Consider the following 23,785-nt stretch of genomic DNA (forward strand, 5'->3'; position numbering starts at 1 on the left):
CAAGAGGTGGACAGTTGCTTGGCAAAAGGGATATGAGAGGATCATGGGACAGGAAGCCCAGGGCGAAAGAGAAGGGGTGGGGGGCGGGTTACAAATACAAGTCATTAGACATCTGTAATTGATTGTCAGTAGCTTGAAGGTTAAACCAAATCTGAAAATTGCTTTTGAATTCTTGGGCGCATAACTTTGAAGCATTCATCTTAAACAACTTGATATGCTGTGTTAATACCTAGAACTAATACACTAACAGATTTAATGAAATATTGTTTTTCTTTCAGATTTACCAATTGGGTGCAATCCCTCAACTAATTAACCTTTTGAAAGTCAATAGTATCTATGTTCAGCAGTCAGCATGTGCAGCCCTCCGAAATGCAGTCTTTAGGAATGCCACCAACAAGTTGGAGGTAAAGAAGCACGATGGAATCAAACAAATACTTCAGCTGCTGAGAGAAACAACTGACCCAGAAACAAAGAAGCAAATAACTGGTATAAACCTCTGTAAAAATTTATTGTCCATTTTTTAATGCTGTAACTCATAATTCTCCTTTTGAGCATGTATCCCTTTTCCTTCCTTTCTCTCTCTCGTTTCTCCCAAATCATCCGCCAAAGCCTCATGCAAATTCCACTTTGAATCTAATGTCACCTTATGTTTAAAATTATTGTCTAGAGACATTCACTCAGTTGAAATGGGACAATATGGAACACTATTGATTTGTCACCGCAAAACTCTTGCAGAACATCTGCCAGTTTGTAGTTCTATCCACTTTGACCCTATTGGCTGTTAACTTTGAATATCATGTCTTTCGTCCCGAATTCTATATCAGACTGCCACTACCATTGTGTAAGTGGCTAGATTCAGCACGTCTTGTTTCTCATACAAAACATTGAGGAGTCCAGGTTTAAAGTTATCACTATAACTTGCCCAGGCTTTGCCAAGAAGCTTTGAACTTGGGCAAAGCATTTTTCAGATTCTAAGCACTGGATCTAATTCATACTAATAGTTCTCAGAATTAATGGTTTGATGAATGGGTAACATTACATGGCTGGTGGTGGTGTGGCATCAGCACTGGACTTCAAGGCAGATGGTCCTGAGTTCAAACCCAGCTGGGTCCCAACTTGGGTAGCAGCTGTATCTGCGCAGGAAAAAAAGGCCTGGCAATCTGTTTCCGTATCTGGCCATGAGGTCACCAAGACTCGGATTCGACTAAACGACTCAACAGCGACAACAAACCATCGGGTGGACCTCTTCTTTGCTTTGTGACATGGTTCTGAAGTGTTGTTGGCCGTGCATCCAGGCAAACGGAGAGTATCCCACCATGCTCTAACCTTTGCTTTGTAGAAGAGGAATTGGGCAAGATGCACAATGCAGGGTAGCACCACCCCATCCCACTGCCCACTTGTGATCCCTGTCCGTGAAAAATCAGGCTCTTAGAGCCGTGTTGACTGAGTAACCTACCACTATCTCAGAATGAGAATTAACTTGTTTAGCATCTACCTTAAATATTTTTTTCTGATTGTTGATGTGAGTAGTATGAATATTTTTTTTTAAAGAGACTTGTGTCTAAGTGATTAGGATAGCATAACACTGGAATGTGACAATAATGTATGCCCATGGTTTAGTCAGTTTTGATGCCTCATTTCTGATCTCAGAAGATAGTAAAGCATCTCAAGCATATTCCTGCACATCAATCTTGCCCTTGGAGTAACTCGTTACATTTCACCAGATCCTCTTCCCCATCTTCTCTGCAATCTAAAACTAACTTTCATTCTTTCTCTTTCTCGCACTCTGTTTTGATGAAGGTTCCGGGACCTGAAAAGTGCAGTATTTCATTTTCCACATTGACAGTGTAAATCCGAGTGACGGCACTACCTACATCACTTTTCTGTCGTCGTCGTTTTGATATAGAGTAGCTGAAGGAAAACAGGCAAGGGTAGTGATAGGCTGGGACGAGGTGAGTGGAAGGACATCTGAAGTGAGGCAACTGAAGTTGTACAGGGATGTGTGCTAGCTATCTCCTATTCGTGATGGTGATGTTTGATATTGCCATTAAGATGGGATCAGAATAGGGTTTAATATCACCAGCATATGTCATGAAAATTGTCTTTATGTCAGCAGTGCGATGCAATAAATAATAACTTTAGAAAACTGAATTACAGTAAGTATATATACTAACTAGATTAAATTACTGCAAAAATGAAATTAGAAGTGAGGGGTTCTGTTTTTATCAGTGTGTTAGTTGGTGGTACACATGTCCTGTGAATTGATAGTGGGTGGGGGTTGCTATGATCAGATGATGAATGGCACAGTGAAGGATTTGCACAAGACAGAGGCAAGAGACAGCAGGTGTTGAAATCTGGTGCAAAGTTCTGGAACAATTCAGCTGGTCAGAGTATCTGTAGAGGAAAAGGTCAGGCAGTGTCTTCAATCTACAGACGCTGACTGACCTATTGAGTTTTCAACAGATTGCTTGAGCATCAAAAGATTGCACAACCCTTTGGAACGTAACACTTGGTTGGGTCAAATCAGGGGCAAAGGATTTGTGCTGTTCTGCAGAATTCCCTGCAAGTGTGGTGTGAAGTAAGGGAGCGATGATGAGGATATACAACAAAATGTTTTTTAAATGTATTCCATATTTAGTATAAAAAAAATTGTTTTCTACCTTATTAGGACTTTTGTGGAACCTTTCATCATGTGACACTTTAAAGGACGATCTAATTAAGGATGCCTTAACAATACTGACTGACTCCGTGATCATTCCATATGCTTCAGTTAAAAATCAAGGAACCATGGACTCAGAAATATTTTACAATGCTTCAGGGTGTTTAAGGTATGTTAGCCTTCCACTGGTGCTTGCAAAACAGAGCTCAGAATTTTTGATGGTACCATTTGTGGAAAAAGAAGAAAAGTTAATGTTGCAAGTCAAAGACCCTTTCTGAAAATCCTAATAAATTGTCTTACCCTTGAAGCATTAACAATCTTCCTCTTTTCCACCAACATTGCTTAACCAGTGTTGTGTACACAGCTATTCTTGTTCTTTATTATAATTTACACAATTAGCAATTCTTTGATTTTTTTTTCAAATGTTTGGTAAGTTGTCAATGTGGGAGCAAGCATTATTTCCATAAAGTATTTTTTGGCTCCCATTCCAATAAACAATTTTCTGCCCACATGTATAATTGTGAGCGTTGGTTTACAATTTGCCTGCCAACCCTAATAATGGTCTGTACCTGCCCGGTGTTTTCCAGTACATTATCTGCCAACCACAGTGTCTGAAGTGTTGTGATAAACTGTATTTTTGATCGTTAAATTAAACTGGTTGTGATTCATTCACCAACAAGAAAAAATTCTGTAGGTGCTGGAAATCGAAGCAGCACACACCAAATGCTGAAGGAACTCGGCAGGCACATTTTGTGAGTGATTCAGTCACCAGTGTTTTTGTCTATTTATTGGTAAAAGTGTAAGATAACATAAGCAATTTGTCAGAACATTTGCTTACTCTTTAAAAATAAATTTTATGTGCTACATGTCGAACTATCAAATTTCACAATGGAAGCATCAGGACTTTGGAGAAAAAAGGGTGCTGACATTATCAGTTTGATCAGTATGCCTGTGGCCAGTGGAAGCAAATTTGGACAGTATTTCCTGCTCCGTTCTATTCAACAGTAGATCAGCATTGGATGAAGGGAGATCAGATCATGTCTTGGCGCTTTTTCTTACCTATGACATTCATGTGATGGTGTGCAGTGAGCTCGGTCATCAGTGACACTGTGGCTGAGGAAAATGTAATTAACAGTTTTCAAACAGGTGGTTATTCGACTAGAGTTCTCCTGGAGTCAGTTATAGATTTCCCACCTTTGGGACAAGCCATTTTTAGGTGGGAATCCTTGCAGCAATTCATTTTCAGCATGGATTTTTTGTTTATTATTTTTCATTTACCTTTCCTCCACTAGCGTCTGGTTTGTTTGTATTTACATTGTTTCTTCTAATTGTGTATAAATTCCATTTGCTCTATGATACTAAAGATCAATTCAGTGTACTGCTTTATATCAAAGTGGAAAGTTACTCATTTCATTAACTTTTGAAGCCAGTACTGTTTTTTACTTTACCATTCCCTTTGCTGATTGTATTGACTTCTCTTTCAGTTCTCAGCTACAGTGATGATTCACTTCTATAACTAATCTACCATAGATTCTTTTCAAACAAAAAGAAAGTGTCATGATGTGTGATTGTACAAACATGTTAATTCTTTCATGTTTTAATATGCTTCATTAACTGGTGTCATACAGCACAGAAATGGTCTGCACCAACCATCAAATCCACATTTTCACTAAGCTAACTTTAATCTAAGATTTTATTTTTCTCCACTTTCCTATTAATTGCCATTTAATGTTTTAAAAGCAATTTTAAATTAATCTAACTTAATCTAGTACTGTAGAAACCTGCAAAAAAAATTGTGTCAGGATGAGACCATCCTCTGGGTGGAGTAGCAATCTTTTATATTCTGCCTGGGTAGCCTCCAACCTGATGGCATGAATATTGATTTCTCCTTCCGGTTTAAAAAAAATCCCTATCTTCCTCTCTTCTATTCCCCACTCTGGTCCCTTGCCTCTTTTCACCTGTTTATCACCTCCCCCTGTGTCCCCACCTCCTTCCCCTTTTTCCTATGGTCCACTCTCCGCTCTTAACAGATTCCTTCATTTCCAACCCACCTGGCTTCACCTAACACCTTCAAGCTATCCTTCCCCTGCCCCCACTTTTTTATTCTGCCCCTTCCTTTTCAGTCCTGAAGAAAGACCCCGGCCCGAAATGTCGGCTGTTTATTAATTTCCATAGATGCCGTGTGACCTGCTGAGATCCTCCAGCATTTTGTGTGTGTTGCTTTGGATTTCCAGCATCTGCAGGCTTCCTCATGTCAAAGAAATTAGTGTTGACATTCGGTGAATTCAACATACTGTACTCAGTCTGTAAACGAATAACATTAAACGTTCTGCATCCTCGTCCAATCAAGCTGCATCAGTGGGAAAAAGAAATATTTACTACTCCAAGACACCAAATTTGGGAACAATGATAACGAAGGTTTTAAGATCCATAGAAATAGGGAAGGAAAAGTCAAAAAGTGAAGGTGATGGGTTTGAAGGAAAGAGACGAAGAAGGCAAGAAAGTAAAAGGTGAAGGAGAACAGGAATAAAGTAAGGAAACTGAAGCTGATCAAATGTATAAATCAGATGCAAAATCAATTGAAGTTACAGGTATGTTCTACAAAACTTACAAAGGCATTACCAAGAGCCAGACAGACACACCGTAATGTTGGCCCTCTTTCTTCCATTCACCCTGCCTCGCGCCCTAACTGTCATGGTACTGGTCCTGAGCCACCGCCATTTGGTCTCTGACAGAACTGCATTTGTTCCTCTGTAGGAACCTGAGCTCAGCTGGGCAGAGCAGCCGGCAGCAGATGCGAAACACTCCTGGTTTTATTGATTCTCTCATGTCTCATGTTCAAGGATGCCTTGCTGTGGATCAAGCTGATGAAAAGGTAACAAAATTAATACAGTTTATTAAATATTATGATAAGGGTAGATGTGTAAAATTTATGATGGAATTACAAAAATGTGGCGCAATGTAATAACTGCACCTCTATTCCAAATGCTTTAGATACTTAAGTGATGTATTTAAATTACTTTGCCTTTGTTCTTCAATTCCCATCCCAGTTCTGCTGCGGAGAAAACAATTTTCTTTCCTGTTTGCTACTTTAATATGTTATGCAATACTAAGAGCAGGAAAGGACAGATGATTTAAAAAAAAACTAGGATCAGTTGGGCATAAGCCGTGAAATTTGATGTTTTGCAGTAGCAGTACATTGCAATACATAATAAAAACTATAAATCACAATGAGCATCTATATAAAATTAAATTGTGTAAGTAGTGTTCATGGGTTCATTGTCCATTCATAAGTCTGATGGCAGAGGGGAAGAAACTGTTCCTAAAGTGCTGCGTGCATCTCTTCAGGCTCCTGTACCACCACCTTGATAGTGGCAATGAGAAAAGTGCATGCCCGGAGTGATGGATGTTGCATTTATTCTTTTCAATCATTACCTTTTGAAGGTATCCTCAATGCTGGGGAGGCTATCGCCCATGATGGAGCTGGCTGAGCTTAGGACTTTGTGCAGTTTTTACCGATCCTGTGCAGTTGTCCCTCTATGCCAGGTGGTGATGCAACCAGTTAGAATGCTCTCTACGATACATCTGTAGAAATTTGCAGGTGTCTTTGGTAATATACTATCTCTCCTCAAATTTCTCATGAAGTATAGTGGCGGTCTTGCCTTTAATTCCATCAATATCTTGGTCCCCGGAAAGACCATCAGAGATGTTGACACCCAGGAACTTGGAAACCACTCACTCCTTCCACTACTGATCGCTCTATGACGACTGGTGTGTGTTCCCTGGACATCCCTTTCTTGAAATCCACAATCAATTCCTTGGTCTTGCTGATGTTGAGAAGAAGGTTGTTGCAATCTGCACTGACTGTGGTCTCCTTGTGAGGGAGTCAAGGATCCAGTTGCAGGGGGAGATATAGGGGCCCAGGTTTTGGAACTTGTTGATTAGAACTGTTAGACAAATTATTTGTAATTAAATGCATCTATCTCTAAAATACCTTGAAAATATGTTGTAATGTGCATAATATTAAACAATATTATGTGCTTCAACTCTGCTCAATCACTGGCTGTCATGAAAATGTAGTAAATCTTATAAACGGGAAAATGAATGGTTGTTATTTGCTTCATAATTAAAGTAATTGCAATTTCCTGTTTTTTTTAAATTGACTTAATATCTGCTGCTCAGATTAAACTTGGAGCTCCTGATTGTAACAAAGCTTGCAACGTGCATAGCAAGAGATATTGCTGACAGTTTTAATGTCAACATATGTTAATGCATATTCTTTTCAATTGGCTTTATCATTTAGTCAAATCTTACTATTTGTCCTTCAGCATTGTTAATATACTTTTAACTGACAAAATGTGGGCACTTCCTTCAAAGAATTATTTTATGGAAATGTGTTTTGGATAGTAATTTTTGATTTTTTTCTTTACATCTCCAGTTCTCAAAGTTTTGGATTACTTACAATTTAACAATAACATTTTACTATTGTATACGTGGACATAATTCGGCTAATTTTTTGGTGATTCTTTTATTAATGATGGGTTACCAGCTTAAACATCAAAAGAAGTTGCTTGTTTATGCTAACTCTATTGCATCATATTTTATTTCTCCCAGTCTGTTGAAAACTGTGTCTGTATCCTCCACAACCTCTCATACCACTTGGATTCAGAAGTGCCAAGTGCATTTGCCCATCTCAGTGAGCAAGCAGATGTGCAGCATACCAAAAAAATGTCAAAGATGTCTTCTGTAGGCTGTTTCAGTCCTGGAGCAGATTATTTTGAGGAGGTAACTATTTATTTGACAAATTAGCAGGGAGCACATTTGTTTGGATACCAGGTGTAAACATGTGTATGAATCTTGGCTCTTGATGTTAGTAACATAGAAAACCTACAGCACAGTACAGGCCCTTCAGCCACAATGCTGTGCGAAAGCTGTACTTTCTTTAGAAATTACCTAGGGTTACCCATAGTCCTCTATATTTTTCTAAGCTCCACGTACCTATCGTAAAGACCCTATCGTATCCGCTGCCACCACCGTCACCGGCAGCCCATTCCATCTGCTGACCACTCTCTGCGTTTTTTTTTAAATAACAACAAAACTTCTAACATCTCCTCTGTACCTACTTCCAACCACCTTAAATCTCTGCTCTCTCGTGCTAGCCATTTCATCCCTCGGAAAAAGCCTCTGACTGTCCACACGATTAATGTCTCTCATCATCTTATACATGTTATGTTAGTTATCCCTCTTTTATATTTGCTTTTGATTTCAGTGACATGTTCAGAAAAGTGAATTTAGCTGGTACACGTTGGTACTGCCTGTAACTGGTACATGCATTGAGCAGTGGTGACCAAAGGAAAATTTCTCCTTTAATTTTTTTTCATAAGTTGGTTAATTGTGTTTTGCACTGAGGCATAATCATGTCAAATTGTCCATCTGGGCCTGAAATGAGGTGTATCCTCTTTAGTGAGGGCCATAAACATTTATGAGTCAGAGTCGGGCAACAAGTTCCAAGATACGTAGAGATTAATGGATTTCTGATCATTAAAGGTATCAAGAGGTGTCAAAATTGTGCTGAATAGCAGCCTTAATGGAGATCAGCCATGGTTTTGTTGAATGTAAAGTGGGCTCAAAGGACATCTTGAATAATTTAAATTCAGAAGTCACAGGTGCATTTTTTCCACCTCAGTAAGAATGGGAATGTACTGCAAAATAATAAATCATGTCCTTTGTTTTTCTCTATTCATTTTTTAAGTGTGTGCCATGGTAGAAAGCTGGATAAGCAGTGAATCTACTTAAAATTTTATTTTCAGTATATTGGAATAGAATGATGCATATTTAGTTTCATGCGACATTCTTTAATGTTGATAGGTTTGAATCTAGTTTCTAATTCAAATTACGCCATTAGCTCATCAGAATACAGAGAAGTTGGGCAGTAATTTTCACTATAAAGTGAGTTTTAATTTAGGATTTGCAGGTCAGATTTGTGTTATAGATCATTGGCCTTAAAAGAACTAATCCACGACCAGCCTCTAGTTTTTAATGGCTAACAATATTCTTTTGTAATCATTTTCTCTTTGTTCCACAGACAGATTTATGTAATACGTATTTCACTCAAGAGGATGACAATCCCAAAGGAGTTAACAACCTCTTCCATTCGAAAGCAGTTAAAATGTATGCATCACTGTTGGATAAATCCAAGTCTGATGCAACATTGGAAGCCTCTGCTGGAGCTCTGCAGAATCTGACAGCCGGCAACAAAGTGGTACAGAACATTATTGAGAGGGAAGGGGTGCCCCACCTGAAGACCTTCTACGTTAATTTCCTTCAGCAATGGCACATAGCCACTGTGTATCATTTCCAGGATACACTACAGTTACTTGTCCAGGCTATGCCAATGGCTCCTCTCCAAGCCATAACCTCGAACATGGTGAAGGGCGGCAGGTGCATAAGAGCACCAGAACTTCTAGGTTTCCCCCCTAATGCCACATCATTCTGACTTGGAAATTATTGCCAGTTCTTCAGTGGGTCTAAGTAGTGGAACTTTCATCCCAAAATCACCATAGGTGTACCTTCACTGGAAGGATTGCAGTGGTGCAAGATGGTGATTCACCACTGCCTTCTTGGGCAATCGGGGATAGACTGTAAATGCTCTTGAGATACTCAGATCTTGCAATCTAAATTTCAAAAGCATGGCTAGTAAGACATGGTTGTTTAATATACTGTGTAAAAGGTGTGGCATCGTCAATTGATCCATTATAATATACCAGAAACTAAATCCAGCGTGATCTGTGTGTTCTTCCTAAAATAACAATAATCCGGTGTAAACTGAGGCAAGTTAGAACTAGCAAAATCACTGACTGCAAACAAAAAAGCTTTCTTATTCATGTAAAACAAAGAAGGATTTTTAATTTAGTAATTTTCACCTCAGCAAAAGTGAACATTAGGCTAGTATGCTAGACTCAGCCTGTTTGCAGAATTATGAAAATATTTCCTTTGCTTTTCTGCAGTCGTCCTATCTGATGAGTTCGGCACTAGTGGACAGAGAGAAGGCAAGTCCATGGGTGGCAAAGCTTCTCCAATCTGGTAATGCAAATGTACAGAAGACAGCAGTTTTATTGCTGAATAATCTGTCACGGCACAGTAATCTCCAGCCACAATTGGGTAAGGCAGGTGCTTAAACTTTCTCTCAAACAAGGCAGTTGGTTGTATATTCAACTAAAACTGTGGTAATGATCTCCCTCAAGTGACCATAAGATGTACTGTAGGAACAGAGTTGGGCTCTTCACCCCAACAGGTCTAGTCTGCTTTTCAATCATTACTGATTTATTTTCCCTCTAATCCCATTCTCCTGCATTCTTCCTGTCACCTTGGGTATCTTTACTATTCAAGAACCTGTCACCATCCACTTTAAATGTACCCAGTGACTTGTCTTCATTGTGGCAGTGAATTACACGGGTTCATCTCCCTTAGCTAATGAAATTCCTCCTCATCTCTGTTCTAAAGGGACATCTTTGTATTCTGAGGCTGTGCCTTCTGGCCTCATACTCACCCGCTGTTGGAAACATTCTCTCCATGTCCATTCTATTAGACATTTCGATACCCAGTGAACTTCAATGGGAATCCCCCTCAGTTCTCTAGTGAGTACAGGCCTAGAGCCATCAAATGCTCCTCATACATTAACCCTTTAATTCCCAGGGTCATTCTCATAAACCCTCTCTGGACCCTCTGCAATGCCAGCACATCCTTTGATAATGGACTTATTCCTTAGATACTGCTCACAATGCTTCAAATGCAGTCTGACCAATGCTTTACTAAGCCTCAGCATTACATCCATTCTTTTGTATTCTAGTCCTCTCAAAATCGAATGCTAACATTGCATTTGCCTTGCATTCCTACACTAGAACCCCCAGGTCCCTATGAACCTACAATTTCTGAGATTGCTCCCCATTTGTTGCAGACTCGATCACTGCAGATTCAGTGCTTCATCAACACTATCTGTCCATCCTCTTAGTCTTGTATCTCTGTAAACTCGGTCACAAAACCCTCAATTCCATCATCCATATCATTAACATATAACATGAAAAGTAATGGATCCAACATGGACTCCTACAGAATGCCACTAATCACTGGCAGACAACCACAGAAGGCCCCCTTTATTCCCAGTCTTTGCCTTCTGCCAGTCAGCAAATTTTCTGCCCATGCTGGTAGCTTTCCTGTAAAACCCTGGGCTCTTGTCATTTGTAGTATCCTCATGTGCAGCACTTTGTCAAAGGCCCTCTGAAAATACAAGTAAACAACATCCTCTGACTCTCCTTTGTCTATCCAACCTTTTATTTTCGGAAGTAATTCCAACAGCTGTATCAGGCAAGATTTCCCATTAGGAAAACCAAGCTGACTTTGGCCTATATTATCTTGCGCCCTCAAGTACCCCCAAAACCTTATTCTTAGCGATAGATTCATAATATGCTGCCAACACTGAGGTCAGGCTGACTGACATATAATTAACTCTCTTTTGTATCCCTTCCTCCTTAAAGACTAGAATGGCATTTGTGATTCTTTTTTTCCAGTCCTCTGGAACTATTCTAGAACCCAGTGATTCCTGAAAATCACTAGAAAAGCCTCCACAATATCTTCAGTTACCACCTTCAGAAGCCTGGAGTGTGGTCCATTTGGTCCAGGTGACTTATCTACCTTCAGATCTTTGTTTCACAAGCACCTTCTGCTTACAAAAAGCAGCTACACTCACTTCTGTCCTGACGCTCTTGAATTTCTGGCAAGCTGCTGGTGTCTTCCACAATGAAGAATAATGCAAAATACTTAATTCAGTTCATCTGCTATTCTTTTGTCCCCCGTCACTATCTCTCTAGCATTACTTTGGAGAAGTCCAATGTCCACTCTTACCTGCCTTTTAATATATCTGGAAAAGAAACTTTTGGTGTCCTCTTTTATATTATTGGCTAGCTTATCTTCATATTTAATCTTTTTTTCTTCCTGACTTTTTAGTTGCCTTCTGTTGGTTATTAAAAGCTTCTCACTCATTTTTACTATAATTGCATGCCCTCTTTTCCTTTAATGCTGTCTTTGACTTCCCTTTTGTGCCATGGTTATAAAGGGAATCATCATCCTTCCTTTATAATGTTTCTGTTTTGGGATGAACCAATTCTGTATCTTCTAAATTACTCGCAAAAACTCCAACCACCGTTATTCTACTGTGATCTCTGCTCATATCCCGTTTCTTACACCTTTGGTCATCTTCTCTCTCATGCCTCTGTATTTCCCTTTTACTACACTGTAATACCAAAATAATCAAACTTAGCTGCTCCCGCTCAAACTGCAGGGTGAATACTATCATATTACGATCACTCACTCCTAAGGGTTTCTTTACCTTAAGCTCCCTAATCAAATCTGATTCATTACACAATCCCGGGTTTCTTTACCTTAAGCTCCCTAATCAAATCTGATTCATTACACAATCCCCAATCTTGAATAGCCTAGTGGCCTCTACCACAGGCTGTTCTTTTTTTTTTAAAAAAAAAACAAACCAACAACAACATCTTGAAGGCATTCTACAAATTCTTTCCCTTGGGATTCTTCACCAACTTGGATCCTCCAAGACCATTGCAACATTGTTCTTTTTTTTAAAACATACCTTTTCTATCTCCTGTTGTCATTTGTATTCTACATCCTGGCTAATGTTTAGAAGCCTGTATATAACTCCTGTCAAGGCCTTTTTACCTTTGCAGTTGCTTAACTCCTACCCACAAGGGGTTCTACATATTTTGACCCTGTGTTTACTTCTTTCTCAGGTTTTGAGTTGTTTTCACCAACAAAGCAGCCCCGCTCCCTCTGTCCACCTGCCTGCCCTTTCAATATGATGAGTTTCATTGGATAATAAGCTCCCAGCTGTGATTTTCATTCAACCACACCTCAGTGGTGCCCACAAAATGATACCTGAGCTATGAGATAATACGCCTTATTTTATATACTGCACGCATTCAAATATAACACTATCAGTCCAGTACTTGCCACTCTTCATTTCAATTTTGTCTCTGTTGCCTGATACTAAATTCTTATCCCTTTCTCAACTTCTACTCTTAGTCTTTTTCCTGGAGACTTCAGTAATTCTTTTGCATCTGTTTCCCTTTAATTTAACCATACTCTTCCAAGCTGTTCCAGTCCCTTGCCATTTGGTTTTTTGAAGACTTGTCCATAGACTTCATTATGTGATTTACCAGGGTCATAGTCACAGCATGGTTCAGGTGGAGCCCATCCCATAGGATATCTCCATCCTTCCCCAATACTGGTGTTGATACCCCACAAATTCAAGCCCACTTTTCCCACACATTTAGCTCTCTGACCTTATTAACTTTGTGCCAATTTGCATGTGGCGCAAGTAACATTTACCTTGACTGCTTCCTCAGAGAAAGGGAAGTAACAAGTTACTATGAGGGTGACTCAGTGGTGCTGTAGTTAGCATTGCTGACTCCTAGTTCTACATACCAGAGTTTGATGCTGACTCAGGGAGGCATTTGTATGTTCCTGTGGCTCTGTGGGTTTGCCATCCATGGTTTCCTCCCACGTGCTAAAGATTTGCTGGTTGGTAAGTTGATTGACCATTATAATTTGCCCCTAGTGTAAGTGGTTGGTAGGAGAAGTGGGAATTAATAGCATGTGAGAGAAAAGACAGGATAATAAATGCAGGGTTTCCCTGGTAGAGTCGATGGGCAAATCACCTCCGTTCAATGTAATTATGAAATATGATTTCAATATTGTTATTGGTCTTCAATATGTAAATAATTTCAGTTGGGTCTCATTGTGAATAGTTGGTTATGATTTGATGCAATTTAATTCATCAGTTGTTCAGTGTTTGTATTGATCTGTATGCTTAGATTATTATTGTGATGATCCTGAGAGTTGGAGAAAATGACTGATTACAAACAGGAGGTATTGATAATTAGAATGAAACTCAATTGATGCAAATTTAAGGATGTTAATTTTACCAAACCTATAAATTGACAACAAAAAATATGCATAAGGTTATAATCAAAATGAATGAAGTCACGTCATATAACAAAATAAAACTGATTAATTAGAAATGCACATTCAGAATATAGAGTATAATATTGAAGAATATGATGCAATTGACTTTAGAAATGTACCATAAGAAGGGACAAATATGAAAGAAAGGAAAGGACCCACAGGAGCAGAAATAAAGGTTTGCACTAACATAGTCAGATGTGAAAAAGTTTGTAGCTAAATCAGTGAATGGAAGATCTTGATTTTCAGAAGGTCCTTAAGACTGCAAATAACATGGAAGATGTTCAAGATCTTCAAGATTTGAACCTCCACATACTGGAAGGAAGTAAAACTCCAAGTGTGCTAAGGACTAGGATCCCTAGATAAAATTTAATAAATGCTTGCTTGACCTCTTATGTTTTCAGTGCATAATACAAGACTTAACATGTCAATTGGTATCTGCAGAGAGATAATGATTTAATCTTTTATTGCAATGATCTTTCACCAGAACTTCATTGAATGCAACTCGTTAACAATTAACAAATTCAAGCTTCTTCAATATTGCTGGCAGAGAAGAAGATGGATGCATTTTTATTGTAATTTTTAAAACAATGAAATTTTACTAGACTAGCCACTCAGTACGTCTATAGGAAATGCACTTGGATGTAAACCTTGGGTGATATTTTTAAGAACGTAGCAGAATATTATAAATTTGTGTTAGAAAAATATTAACTGAGTTTAATATATGTATAGTCCTAAAAAGTAAAATAAGATACTTAAGTTTTAAAACTTTTCTTAGCTTCTCAGATGTTACCAGGGTTAGCACGGCTTCTCCCTAGTGGACACAATAGTACAGCTTCAGATGACACCATCGCTTCTGCCTGTAACATTATGCGAAATCTGATTCCTAATAACACCAGCTTGGCAAAAACAGTGCTGCAGGGTTCTGTGTTGAAAAATCTGATGGGTCTAAGCAGATCCAGGTACATTTCTTTCAGTATTTTTCAGAGATTTTACTGTTTAACCTTTTAAAATTGCTGTTTAAACTTTTCATTGTTTCGTTGCCTATTAATAGTTTCTAAATATAATGTCTTACCTAAAATAGTAAAGGATCTGAAATATAAAATAACAAATATTCATGCACAGGTATCTACAATAACATTTTAAGTTTGGCTATTGAAGTTGGGCAAAATAAAAGTTTACATAATGCTATTTTACTAAATTGTCAAATAAATTTAGAATCCAACATCTGCCACGCTGAACCAGAAGTTATCTCTAATAATTCTTGTATCTTCTCCATAATCCTGCTCTTTTATTTAATTTTTTTTTATCCTGTTTGTTTTCTTGAACCTCTTTCCTGATGGATCTTGCTGGATATTCTGACACTGAAGCAAGATTTCTGATTATTTACAAATAGTAACTGAAATCACCTAATTTGTTCACAAACAAGAGAAAATCTCCAGATGCTGGAAATCCAAAGCAACACGTTTTTTTTTAGTATTTATTCATATTTTAAAAATAAAGGAAATGTAGATGCTGGAAATTTAAAATAAAATCAGAAAATGTTGGAAATGGATAACCTGAAATGCTAACTCTGTTTCACTTCCTGCAGATGATGCCTGACCTGATATTTGCAGCATTTTCTGTTATTGTGTTTGAAATTTTTAAGTTTTACAAAACTGAAATTAATTCATCTTGCTTCAATGATTTTCTTTCCACTTACCTGCCTCTGTATGCCCCACTATACCAGCCTTGCGTATTTTGTAAACAGGGTAAGCAATCCAGACAATATCTTAATCGTGCCATCAGTTAAACATTTTTGATTGCTAACTGATAGACAGTCCTGATGCAAGATACACTGATAAATATACCTGGACTTAGAAAAGTAAACATAGAAACATAGAAAATAGGTGCAGGAGTAGGCCATTCGGCCCTTCGAGCCTGCACCGCCATTTATTATGATCATGGCTGATCATCCAACTCAGAACCCTGCACCAGCCTTCCCTCCATACTCCCTGATCCCCGTAGCCGCAAGGGCCATATCTAACTCCCTCTTAAATATAGTCAATGAACTGGCCTCAACTGTTTCCTGTGGCAGAGAATTCCACAGATTCACCACTCTCTGTGTGAAGAAGTTTTTCTTAATCTCAGTCCTAAAAGGCTTCCCCTCTATCCTCAAACTGTGACCCCTTGTTCTGGACTTCCCCAACATCGGGAACAATCTTCCTGCATCTAGCCTGTCCAATCCCTTTAGGATTTTATACGTTTCAATCAGATCCCCCCTCAATCTTCTAAATTCCAACGAGTACAAGCCTAATTCATCCAGTCTTTCTTCATATGAAAGTCCTGCCATCCCAGGAATCAATCTGGTGAACCTTCTTTGTACTCCCTCTATGGCAAGGATGTCTTTCCTCAGATTAGGGGACCAAGACTGCACACAATACTCCAGGTGTGGTCTCACCAAGGCCTTGTACAACTGCAGTAGTACCTCCCTGCTCCTGTACTCGAATCCTCTCGCTATAAATACTAGCATACCATTTGCCTTTTTCACTGCCTGCTGTACCTGCATGCCCACTTTCAATGACTGGTGTATAATGACACCCAGGTCTCGTTGCACCTCCCCTTTTCCTAATCGGCCAGCATTCAGATAATTATCTGTTTTCCTATTTTTGCCACCAAAGTGGATAACTTCACATTTATCCACATTAAATTGCATCTGCCATGAATTTGCCCACTCACCCAACCTATCCAAGTCACCCTGCATCCTCTTAGCATCCTCCTCACAGCTACCACTGCCGCCCAGCTTCGTGTCATCCGCAGACTTGGAGATGCTGCATTTAATTCCCTCATCTAAGTCATTAATATATATTGCAAACAACTGGAGTCCCAGCACTGAGCCTTGTGGTACCCCACTAATCACCGCCTGCCATTCTGAAAAGATCCCGTTTATTCCCACTCTTTGCTTCCTGTCTGCTAACCAATTCTCTATCCACATCAATACCTTACCCCCAATACCGTGTGCTTTAAGTTTGCACACTAATCTCCTGTGTGGGACCTTGTCAAAAGCCTTTTGAAAATCCAAATATACCACATCCACTGGTTCTCCCCTATCCACTCTACTAGTTACATCAAACATTACATGATACCAAATCATGGGCACCATGGCATGAAAAGCTTCATTTTTTTTTTACACATTTACTAGTGAAGGCAAATAAAAAGGAATGCCCAAGTCCATTTAAAAAAGTATATATTCTGCTCATGGATCACAATGTGGTACACTTGTTTAGACAGTAAGGTGCAGAGGGTCACTGGTTGCTTCTGAAGGTATTTGTAGCAAGGATGTATCAATTTATGAATTAACACTGATATGTGGTACCAGTTGTTATTACTTGAGGGTTACTCTATGGAAGGCTCTGTCTACAGCTGGGCTTCCCCTCCTAGAGTCCACGCACCCCTGGCTTGATAGTATTCGTCCAGCATCTACAAAATCCTTTTCAAGATAAGGACCTATGACTTTTCTATTTCATTAGTGAAGCATGTTTCACTGGTTGTTTGGGGTTATCTTTATCACCTCAGGCAATTTTTCAGTTTGTCCAGTACTGGTGGAGGCAAACGAAAAATCATTGGAATCAGTTTTATAGACATGCACGAATAGATTGGGGCATGATGTTGACATTTAAGTTTGGAAATTGATGTGCAAATTGTGATGTGAAATTGATGTGGAAATGGTGATGTGAAATCTGAGTTGTGTGAGCTACTTCCTTTGTGCTGATGTAGCGACAGATATTCTGACATGTAATTATTGATAAGCTGATTGTACCTGCAATGTACAATGGTATTGGCAATGAATATACATCAGTACAAAGGGAGCAGTTGGTAACTAGATTAAGATGAAGCCATTTCGAAAGCTCTTGGCTACCCATCTCTCACTCTTTCCCCAGATCTCCACTGATAAAATGTCTAGTACTCTAATGATGTGATAGAGAGCTCAGCGTTGTAGTACAACTGAAAAACATCTCGGGATGGAAAATCCACTATTTACCAGTTTTAACAGCTCTCACAGTTTGGAAGAGCTTCCTTGACAGTTTATTTGTAGAAGTATGGTCAATTCATAACAAACATGAGAAAATCTGCAGATGTTGGAAAACCAAAGCAACACACACACACAATGCTGGACGAACTCATCAGGTCAGGCAGCAGGAAAAGAGTAAACTGTCGACATTTCGGGCCAAGACCCTTCATCAGGACTGGAAAGAAAGAGAAGTCTGAGTAAGAAGGTGGGGGGAGTGGAGGAAGAAGTACAAGGTGGTAGGTGATAGATAAAGCTGGGAGTGGGGGAGAGGTGAAGTAAAGAGCTGGGAGGTTGATTAGTGAAAGAGATGAAGGGCTTGAAGGTGGGGCGGGGGGTGGAATCTGATCGGTGAGGCTAGAAGACTACGAAAGAAAGGGAGGAGCACCAGAGGTAGGTGGTAGGCAGGTAAGGAGTTAAGGTGAGAGAGGGAAACAGGAATATGAATGGTGAAGAGAGAGGCAGATTTCTAGAAGTTTGAGAAATTGATGATCATGTCATTAAGTTGGAGGCTACCCGGACAAAATATAAGGTGTTGCTCCTTCAACCTGAGTGTGGCCTTATCACGACAGTAGAGGAGGCCATGGACTTGCATGTGGATTGGGAAGTAGAATTGAAATAGGTGGCTACTGGGTACTAGGAGATCCCACTTTTTCTGAGGGATGGATCGTTGGTGCTATGCAAAGCAGTCTCCCAATCTACATCGGGTCTCACTGGTCTACAGGAGGCCACACCAGGACCACCAGATACAGTAGATAACCCCAACAGACTTGCGGGTAAAGTGTTGCCTCACCTGAAAAGACTGTTTGTGGCCCTGATGGTAGTGAGTGAGGAGGTGTAGGGGCAGGTGTGACACTTGTTTCACTTGCCAATTGATTATCGTATCTTCAGGATAGATTCTGTGAAAACCTTGGGGGAAATGTTTACACTCAGTGGCCATTTTATTAGGTATAGAAGGTACCTAATAAAGTGGCCACTGAGTATATTTCGGTATGTTCTGCTGCTGTAGCCCATCCACTGTAAGGTTTGATGTGTTCCGTGTTTAGTGATGCTCTCTTGTACACCATTATTGTAATGTGTGGTTATTTAAGTTACTGTTACCATCCTGTCAGTTTGAACCAGTTTGGCCATCCTCTGCTGACGTCTGTCATTAACAAGGTGCTTTCGCCACGTAATTGCCACTCTCTGTATGTTGTTCTTGTTTTTCTACCATTCTCTGAAAAACCCTGAAACTGTTGTGTGTGAAAATCCCAGGAGATCATTTTCTGAGATACTCAAGCCACCCTGTCTGGTATTAACAGTCATTTCACGGTTAAAGTCACTTAGATCACATCTCTTCCTCGTTCTGATGTTTTATCTGAAGAAGAAATGAAGCTCTTGACTGTATCCGCATGATTTTTAAATGTATTGAGTTGGTGCCACATGATTGGTTGATTAGATATTTGCATTGTATTAACGGGCAGGTTTACAGGTGTACCTAATAAAGTGGCCACTGATTGTATATTATTTTCACTAACATATGGGTACACCTTTGCCTGTAGAGTAACTAGGAAATTCTGACACTGAGGAAATTCCCAGGCATGCATCAGTCTGAATTTAAATGCAGCGGACAAGAAACTATTGAATAATACTGGAAAAATGGCACAAGAAGTAAAATGCACTTCCAATGTAATCCATGTTACATGTACTTTGTCATTGACTGAAAGCCTGGATGTAACTGCTCCTGCCACCTGGAACAGGGAATCCTGTGCCTAACAACAAGGTGAAGGATTGCCCGGAAAGTAATCGAGTTGTTACACGATTTTGCCTGTATTATCAGCTTAATACCAACTGCTTTATTCTGCTCTTGATGCACCAATTCTATGATAAACAAGCTATTGAACTGACCCGGTGTGTCCTGCTGATTTTCCCCCTCCTTCCATTTCAATAGGCAAGGACTACTTATTTCTGGTTCATAAATGCACACACCACAAAGATCGGATGGTTCAATTAAAGTAGTTTAATTGGATTTAGAAATATTGTGAATGTTACTGTACAGTAATTACTCAACCATGCCCTGTAGAATGCAGTCAAGTACAGACAGCATCTTTGATCAGAGCTATCAGTATACAAGTTACACAGTATATTGACTTATTTTCCGTTCATTTCTATAGCACACATCCCTCAGCTGGGAAAGCTGCCTGCCTTTTCCTGTATGAAATGTGGATGCAGAAAGATCTGCAGAGTTTCTTCAAGAAGGTATACAGTCATTTGACAGGATTAAATTTATTACTGATAATATTTACATATGTATGAATTTGCTTTGAATACCTGGTCATGGTGCATCCGTCCACACACAATAGCTGTGTATGCATATGGCTGGTCTTTCATTTTCAGAGGATGCCAAACCCCATTGTCTTATTTTAAATTTTTCCTAAAGAGATGCATGCTATGTTGACGTCCCTAGTATTTATCATGGGTTTTTATTGCACTTAATATGCATTACTGGCTTTTGTTCTTGAATCTGTCATCTTGTGATCTTCACATTTTAAAAGTTCTAATTTTTGTAAGAATGAGTGCTGGAGTTAGAAACATAGAAAACCTACAGCACAATACAGGCCCTTCGGCCCACAAAGTTGTGCCAAACATGTTCCTACCTTAGAAATTGCTAGGTTTACCCATAGCCCTCTATTTTTCTAAGCTCCATTTACCTATCTAAAAGTTTCTTAAGAGACTCTATGGTATCCGCCTCCACCACCGTCGCCGGCAGCCCATTCCACGCACTCACCACTCTCTGCGTGTAAAAAAAACACAACAGCAGCTACTTACCCCTGACATCTCCTCTGTACCTACTCCCAAGCACCTTAAACCTGTGCCCTTTGAGTCTTGTGGCAGCCATTTCAGCCCTGGGGAAAAAGCCTCTGACAATCCACACGATAGATCACTTGTGGATATCAAGAGATCCAGGACAGAAGCATCCTGAGAATTGGATCATCCCTGATCCCATTGAATGATGGGTCAGATGTAAGATGCTGAGTGCTCTCTTGCTCTCACCATCCTATTAAAAACTGTATCAATCTGCAGCTGTATGACATTGCTACTGAAAGAGTGGAAGCCTTAAGATGGTGGATAAGATGTTGGTGAGGTGCACTGCTGCAGGCTGGATGTTGCTTAAGTTTCTTGAAGTTGCATCTTTCCAAGCTAAGGGAGTAATCGATTACACTTTTGCATTGTGTCTTATGGCTATTAGAGACCTTTTGGGAATTCAGAAGGTGAACCACTCATAGTAGCCTCCCCTTTCGCACCCAACTACCTAAGTTTTTAAATATTAGCACTAATGACCTGAGTTTGAATGCTTAATGCAGCTCAGATTATACCTTGAGAATGTATTTACAAAAAAAATTGATACTTTGAGAGCAGCAAACCAAAATTCTTTTAAATTCAAAATCTGGTGTTTGAGGATCATAACTGCCTTTGGCACTGATGGTTCAGATGCAAAGTGCAAGATTGTTTAACGTAATTTCCTGCACACAAGTGTAAGGAGAATGAAATAATTGTTACCTTGTATCCAATGCAGCTCAGAAAAACCCCACAAATTACAAAGAATACTACAAAAATAATAAAAACCCACACCATAAATACATAGCTTGTATACATATGTTGTATGCTCGTAATTTGACGCTAGGCTGCACTAAAGGTGACTGATGGGAAATAATAAAGAAGTGGCAAGAGTTAGTGGGTGGAGGTGACAATCGGTCTTACTAGTTGGGGAAAGTAACTGATTTTTGAGTCTGGTAGTGCTGGCATGGATGCTCCACAGTCCCTACCCTGATGAGAGTGGAACGAACAGTCCTCCATGATGTTACTTCCCCTTTTCCGTGCCTTTCTGTATATACGTCCTTGATGGTGGGTAGGCTGGTATAATGTGTATGTATACCTAAATTGTCCTGTCAGGACTAGATACCTAGAGGATTTTCCCAGTCACTGGAGAGTCCAGAACAGGAGTCATAATCTCAGGATTTGTAAATGAGATCAGGAAAAAAATTTTTTGCCGGAGGGTGGTAAAGCTGTGGAACATAGTGCAGGCCAAACAAGTAATTGTAGTCAAAAGGTGTATTTTTTTAAAACTGAAGAGATTAGGGAAAGTAGAAGAAACTGGGAAGAGAGTACTGAAATGGATTGTCAGCCATGATCACACTGACTGATGGAGCTGGCCAGTAACATTTTATGACCTACTCAGCTTCCATTTTTGATGTGGTTTATGTCCAGATACAGCAAAAAGCCATTGAATTGAACAACAGTGTTGGAGCATCTGTTATTGTGAATAAGCTTGCATTTACATATTTTTTTAACAGGAAGGATTTTCAAAGAAGAACTTTGTAAATGATTTGACATCGTCTGCAATCAAAGTAGCACAACAGAATGCTTTAGGATTCATGAGCAAAAAGTTCTGAAATAATAAAAGTGCTCAAAAGGTAATGGATGAAATATTTCCTTATGTTGTCTTTGGCTTTGAATTGTAATTTTGCTTTGGTGCAACTATGATAACAGCAAAAAACTGAATTACGGTAAGTGACGACAGATATTGCATCCCAGCTGACCAGATAAGCAGCCTGGACAGTACGATATGGAGAGCAAGCCGTTGCTCATGTAGCAAGCTCCCCCTCTCCACACATCCGATAAACCCAAAGGAATGGCAGAGACATACAGCAGCATCACAGGAGTTGCCCGTCAGCATTGAACTCAATGTAGGACTGCCTTAGGGACTCCAGCTCCGGATCTTTCCCTCGGGGTTTACTCCTGAAGCCTTCCCCCCTGGATGTGTATAGCTGCAAGGCAGCAGAGGTTTGAGGTCAGTTTTTTTGGTGCAAAAAGAATAAATATTTAAAAAAAAAAGTAGTGAGGTAGTGTTCATAGGTTCAATGTCCATTCAGAAATCAGATGGCAGAGGTGAAGAAGCTATTTCTGAATCACTGAGTATGCACCTTCAGGCTTCTGTATCTCCATCCTGATAGTAACAATGGGAAGAGGGCAAGTCCTGGGTGGTGGGGGTCCTTAATGGTAGACATGGCCTTTTTGGGGCATTGCTCCTTGAAGATCTCCTAGATACTGCTGAGGCTAGTGCCCATGATAAATTCACATTTCTGGCAATCAAACAGTTTTGCTATTAATTTAGATCCATTTAGATGAGTTTAAATATTTTAACTTTTATTTTAAAAGCATCTAATCCAATTGCCATCCCATTGCTTTCCGGTATGAATCTGATCTAGTAACCATTCTGTCTGCATTGGTCATCCCACTTTTTGCTGCTTTGGGAAGCTTGAGACCACTTGGATATCACCCTACACTGGATCAGAACCCGTACTTGCACTGCATTGACACAGTCTATCATCGAACTATCTGAGCCAATTCCAATTAATACCCGAAGCAGATTTTACTTGACTATTGACTAGCCAAAATGGACTGAAGCAAATATGCTCTCAGGATGAGGCTTTTCATTCTAGGACGGGGGAGATGTCTTCCTTTTTTAAAGAAAGGGGCTTCCCTTCCTCCACTATCAACTCTGCTCTTAAACGCATCTCCCCCATTTCACGTACATCTGCTCTCACTCCATCCTCCCACCACCCCACTAGGAATAGGGTTCCCCTGGTCCTCACCTACCACCCCACCAGCCTCCGGGTCCAACATATTCTCCGTAACTTCCGCCACCTCCAACGAGATCCCACCACTAAGCACATCTTTCCCTCCCCCCCCCCCTGCATTCCGCAGGGATCGCTCCCTACACAACTCCCTTGTCCATTTGTCCCCCCCCATCCCTCCCCACTGATCTCCCTCCTGGCACTTATCCGTGTAAGCAGAACAAGTGCTACACATGCCCTTACACTTCCTCCCTTACCACCATTCAGGGCCCCAAACAGTCCTTCCAGGTGAGGCATCATTTCACCTGTGAGTCGGCTGGGGTGATATACTGCGTCCGGTGCTCCCGATGTGGCCTTTTATATATTGGTGAGACCCGACGCAGACTGGGAGACCGCTTTGCTGAACATCTACGCTCTGTCCGC

General features: G+C 39.9%; 1 protein-coding gene across 1 annotated transcript in view; it reads left to right on the forward strand.

Moving 5' to 3' along the window:
- Positions 1-23,785, forward strand: part of LOC134355544 (plakophilin-1) — a 57,778-nt gene that overhangs the window by 30,425 nt on the left and 3,568 nt on the right. Inside the window, exons 5-13 of the mRNA XM_063065558.1 lie at positions 279-486; positions 2,669-2,828; positions 5,417-5,534; positions 7,274-7,444; positions 8,745-8,921; positions 9,667-9,820; positions 14,475-14,658; positions 19,898-19,982; positions 22,079-22,198. Coding sequence (XP_062921628.1) covers positions 279-486; positions 2,669-2,828; positions 5,417-5,534; positions 7,274-7,444; positions 8,745-8,921; positions 9,667-9,820; positions 14,475-14,658; positions 19,898-19,982; positions 22,079-22,177 — 1,356 coding nt within the window. The 3' untranslated portion in view covers positions 22,178-22,198. The remainder of the gene's footprint in view (positions 1-278; positions 487-2,668; positions 2,829-5,416; positions 5,535-7,273; positions 7,445-8,744; positions 8,922-9,666; positions 9,821-14,474; positions 14,659-19,897; positions 19,983-22,078; positions 22,199-23,785) is intronic.

The sequence above is a fragment of the Mobula hypostoma genome, chromosome 13 (assembly GCF_963921235.1).
Source record: "Mobula hypostoma chromosome 13, sMobHyp1.1, whole genome shotgun sequence".
NCBI lineage: Eukaryota > Metazoa > Chordata > Chondrichthyes > Myliobatiformes > Myliobatidae > Mobula > Mobula hypostoma.